Raw genomic sequence first — 5,265 nt, forward strand, 5'->3', positions numbered from 1 at the left:
TATATATATATTGTATACTTCATATAACTTCTGTCTCCTACAGTGATTCATGGCTCCTTCCATTTGTTTTCCACATTAAGTTTGAGTAAAATTAACATGAACTTGTCCCAGAAAAATGAAAAAAAGAAAGAAAGAAATGATGAATGACAGCAGAGAGAGCACCTAAAAAAATCTCTCTAAAGAACAAACATACTTGTACAGTTACAATAATTCATAATCTCTTGCATGAGTGAAAAAACACCTAAATGTTCTCATCTTTCTTTTAGATGTTCAGCTCGGTCATATCCTCCGCCGTCGGCGTTCTTGGAGGGATTTACTGCACCAGTGTCGCCTCAGCTGGGTTGGCTGTTGGACCCAAGTGCCAGGTGGAAAGTGACGAATGGGAGTACCCCTTTAAAGACACGGGCACGTGAGTGTCCCACCTTCATCATTATATTTTTAAATGTACTTTTTGATAAGCACTGAAACAGCAGATTGAGCCAGTAATTATAGTCTTGACTGATACCCTTGAGGCAGATAAAATATATACATTTCCTTTTTCAGTTATTCTTCTTTTCTCTTAAGTTATATTTAACTGCTTTAGCTTTTTTTGAGAAGCACCAAAATATATAATCATTACTGTATTATTTTTCTTCCTTTGGTTGGTTTTGTTAGAGTTTGGCACAGAGTATCACCCTATCCCTAACATCCCCCTCTGTCACACCAACCCTCTAACATGTCCTCTGAGGTCTTCCTCTTTTCCTCCTGCCTGATGACTGCATCTTCATCTTCCTTTGTGCACTATATCCACTATCCCTCCAATGTACAGCTCAGCTTCCTGTCTTTTTATCAGTGCCACCTTCTCTACGTCACCTTCCCCTTTCAGCCCTATCCTGCAATACTCTTAAAGTCCAGTAGGTGGCACAGCGAGCCAGTATGTTCCATCAGTGTTTCTTGACCTTTTTAAACATTTGCAATATTCATCGATACTCAGACGGAATTAAAAGGGTTACATAAGCATCCACCCAAAGTGATCGTCACCGCCGAGTCATTTTACAAGCAGGTGATAAAGGCCCATCATGCAATCGGGACAACTGTTAATAAATATGAGCTTGTTGTTAATATTCAGGCTTGTCTGTTATGACAGCAGTTTAAAGGGCAAACCAAGAAAAACAAGTCTGATTACACAATACATGTTGGGTTATTAACATGTGACCTGGGCTTGTCCTTCCTCCAGAAAACTTTAAGTTCCTCTTTCTCGTTTCTGTTCTGTCAACTGTCGATTTTTAGCCCAAACTATTTTGCTGTTTAATATTTCTAACGGTGCTGAAAGGATGATATGAAAAACAAGAAGTGATTCTCTCAGATCATAAGATGTGCTCTATGTCTGCTGCGAGGGAGGAGGCTGGGAAAGATGCCTTTGTGTTTGCTGTCTGTGTCACTATGAATAGGCTGCGATAAGATATCAAATTGAGGAAACAAAATTTTCAGAATTCTAGATTGCAAAAAGGGAAATGATTCATTTACGTATCAGTGTATTTTGGTTTACTTCGTTGTCTTGTAATGTACTCTGTACTTCTGTGATGCTGTTTAGAGGAAAGGAAAGCTTTAACCTTCAACAGCCTTTAAATAAAGTTTGAAGATGTCACATATAAATATTTACTGCCTGCAGAGTAAACGCTGATCAAGCACTGTCCTGTGATAGTGTTTAATGTGAAAGGGAATTTCAAGAAAAGACACTGCAGGATGTTGATCAATGAAAAACTTTAACTAATATAAATTCGCCCCATGAGCAGCTGTCACAAAGAGAGAAATCAGGGACATAACCTTACTTTTGCATGTTCAGACTGTGCAAGTTGGACATTGTGACTCATTTTCAGTTTACTGAACAGCTGTTTACTGCTGTTCTTGGTAATCTGTATTGGCTTATTATTTTTTTTAAACTGTTTTTTTAGCTGTTGAGCCTGTAACAAAATGCAGTCCTGTGAAAAACCCAAGCTCAAAGCCTCTTCCCGTAAAAAGAGCATCCCAGCACTACTTAGGGTTGCAAAGCTGCATCTGAACAAGCCACAAGACTTCTGGAACAATGTCCTTCAGACAGATGAGACCAAATTTGCGATGTTTGGACATAATGCACCATGTTACATTTGGTAAAAACCAAACACAGCATATAAACAGAAACACCTCACACCAGCTGTCGGCTGGTCACTGGACCTGAGCAGTTTACATTTGTTGATCCAGCCAGGTCCTATTAGGCCCTGTGAAACATTTTTTTTACATGATTGTAGCAATAATGAAATAATGTTCTAAAATATCAAATTATATCATATCTAATCTTCGATTTTTCAAACAAACAAGATGTTCGTGAGATGTTGAGCTGCGGCACAGACTTGTTTTTTCTTGCCTGGACTGGATTAACCTGTTTCCAGACTTTGTGTTGATTTAAGGGGATGTGAGAGCAAGAAAATATATATTATTTCTCGAAGAAGCTTGAAGAAGCTTCTCGGATGAGAGGTGAAACGTCTTCAAGTAACCTAAAGAAGTCCAGACGCTTTTCTTCGCAAGCTCCTTTGACTATATTATTTCTCAGAAGTATTCCTTTAATATGTATGTAAATAAGTAAGGTTGAAAAGTTTTTGATTACAACTCACACCTCACACTTTTTTCTCCTTCTCTTCCACCATCACCGCTTTTCCTTCACTTCCCCATCCCCATCCATATTTTCATTAATGCTGTTAGTATGAGCTCTGGTCACTGCTTATGCTCCACTGCTCCTCTCCTTCACAGGGGCAATGGGAGCTACCTTGTAAACCAGGATATGTGGACTACATGTGTGCACCCTAAAAACATAGTGCTGTGGAACATCGTTCTGTTCTCCATCCTGCTGGCCATGGGCTTGCTGCAGATTGTGCTCTGCGGCCTCCAGGCCATCAACGGCTGTTTGGGATGCATCTGCGGAGACTGTCGGGACAGCAAAGACGTAAGTGAACGAATCCTAAACCTCTGCCTGAGCTGGGCGAGGGTAGAGGAATTCCTTCGAATCACTTGAGTGTATTTGTGAGTCTCAGAGGTCAGACGTTCGAGGCAGTAAAATTGTAAACAGTTTATTCAAACATGAGCGTCGTAGTGACGACTCACTAATGTGCTGTAGCTGGTTTGGTTGCTGGAACTGAGTCGGCTCTTCTCGGCAACTCCATTTATGGCCGTTGGCCATTTTGTACTTCCAGACTGAATTTCTTTAGAGCTGTTGGATTGCGGGTCATGACTTCCATCCAGCCTGTCAGTGATTACAAAAACAAGTTTTGTAGTTTGGATCCTGTGTTGATAGGAAAAGGGCTCCCAGTGGGGACGGAAACAGCACTAATTTAAAGGAATTTTTAAGCATTTTGGGAAACAAGGTCTAAAAAAAATCTATGCTTTGTATTATAAACTAATTTAGACTGCAGACTGTATAAAAGCTCTAGGAAAAGAAAAAGTGAAGCCAGTGTATATGTGCCCTAACCCTTAATACCTCTAATAACCAGCAGGGGGCGACTCCTCTGGTTGCACAAAGAAATCATATTATAAAGAAAATATACCTTTTTTATGCTTGTTTTCTTTTTTTCAATTAATAATGAATTTTTATAAATGATGTTCCTGTGTAGGGTAAAACAGCTGATAAAGCAGGTTGTGATTCAGAGCACGAGCGTCAGATATTCAGGAAAGAAAACAAAATTGTAAATTAACAAAAACTTTCTGGTTTATAATTACAAGTCAGTCTGAACAATGAGATTACAGAATTTTTTCTTCACTGTAAGCTGGGTTTGACACAGAGAATAGGTGCTCAAGCTCTTACCATGTGGGAACAGCAGGCACCACGGGCCCTCTGGTTCTCAGTCACACCCGCCTCTCGCGTGTTTAGTTCTAAAAGATACTTCAAGGAGTGAGCACATCATACACTTTGTTTCAGGGCTGTGTTCAGTAGACAAATTAATTTCACAGTAGTGCACGTTGCATTATTTCACGAACCTAAACCATCCTCACATCCAATTGTAATTACAAATGATTTCAAAAACAGCCAAAATGCAAAACTCGAGTGCAAAAATGGTCGTCTAACCATCTGGTAACCTTTTCAATGTATCTTTTTACAGAGCAGTTTATGGCTGATGTACAAATTGAATGACTGATCGATTGATATGAGACATAATGTGCCATTTGTAGGTTTCAGTTGCTGTGAACAGGATCTTCATACTTTTGCGCAGAGCCGAGCTAATTTTATCTCTTGTTTGTCTTTAGTCGTTATGCAATCTGAAACCTCTGCTTGTTTGTGTTTGTAGTGCAAATTCACAAATAAGCACATTTTTCCAAAAGTGCAATGAGTGCCTGTAACATAAAAATCCAAACTTGCACAAAGAAATCTAAAGCTAAAACACCAAACTCAACAATAAAAGGTTAGTTTAAACAAAAACCTTTAAGGTCATAAAAACATTCCCATGTCTCAGATATTTCAGATCACATTTTCCAATACCTTCCTCTTGATGCAGCAGCTAAAAGAATTACTAAAAATATACATGATGTAAAAGCAGTGACAGATTTCTTTCCATGAAGGTGCAATAAGTAAACCAGCAGCTTGACAGAAAACAAGGTCAAAATTCATAAACACCAACATGAACTGTACGAACGACAAGACAAATCCACACGCTAAAGATTAAGCTCACATTTAGCGCACGGTTAAACATCTACTGATGACCTGCGTCCTTCTACTTATCTTTAGACATTATATCCAAAGTATGCAGCAATGTGGAAACTTGTCCACAACGTCCACATTCACATGTGAACTGTATCATCAGATGTCTACATATTAACACGGTTCTCCAGTTTATTAACACCCCTGTTAGTCATTTGAGAGCCGGCGTCCTGTCCGATATGTCAACTGAACATGTGATGTTTGTCCTGCTGCAGGATGAAAGCGGACTGTAAGGGCGAAGAAGACAATCCTGCTGTGACCGGCCTCCAAAAGGGCCCCCACGCTTTTCTCCATTGGTGCCACTTCTGTGAAGAAGCTCATCGCCTCGCTTTTCTTTCCTCTTTCCAGAATGTGCCAGAACCGAACTCCATTATTTTGTGAATTGCAATCTTCTTGTTTGTAATTCCTTTAACTGAAATAATTTATGAAATAAGGAGTAATTCCTGTGCTGAGGAATCAACGCAGGACGGATATGAATAAATAGTAAATAACTGTTTGATGTGGGCTTACACTGTATACCAGACAAATGTGAAAATGTGATCAAAGCTTTAAAAAATAAA

The 5,265-nt window shown here is 39.3% G+C and overlaps 1 protein-coding gene across 1 annotated transcript in view; it reads left to right on the plus strand.

Annotated features, from left to right (window-relative positions):
* Nucleotides 1-5,265, plus strand: part of tm4sf5 (transmembrane 4 L six family member 5) — an 8,160-nt gene extending 2,895 nt beyond the window's left edge. The window contains exons 3-5 of the mRNA XM_005744940.1: nt 267-409; nt 2,767-2,959; nt 4,921-5,265. Coding sequence (XP_005744997.1) covers nt 267-409; nt 2,767-2,959; nt 4,921-4,938 — 354 coding nt within the window. The 3' untranslated portion in view covers nt 4,939-5,265. The remainder of the gene's footprint in view (nt 1-266; nt 410-2,766; nt 2,960-4,920) is intronic.

Source organism: Pundamilia nyererei, unplaced genomic scaffold (genome assembly GCF_000239375.1).
Source record: "Pundamilia nyererei isolate P.nyererei 1_Seehausen unplaced genomic scaffold, PunNye1.0 scaffold00151, whole genome shotgun sequence".
In the NCBI taxonomy this organism is placed as follows: domain Eukaryota; kingdom Metazoa; phylum Chordata; class Actinopteri; order Cichliformes; family Cichlidae; genus Pundamilia; species Pundamilia nyererei.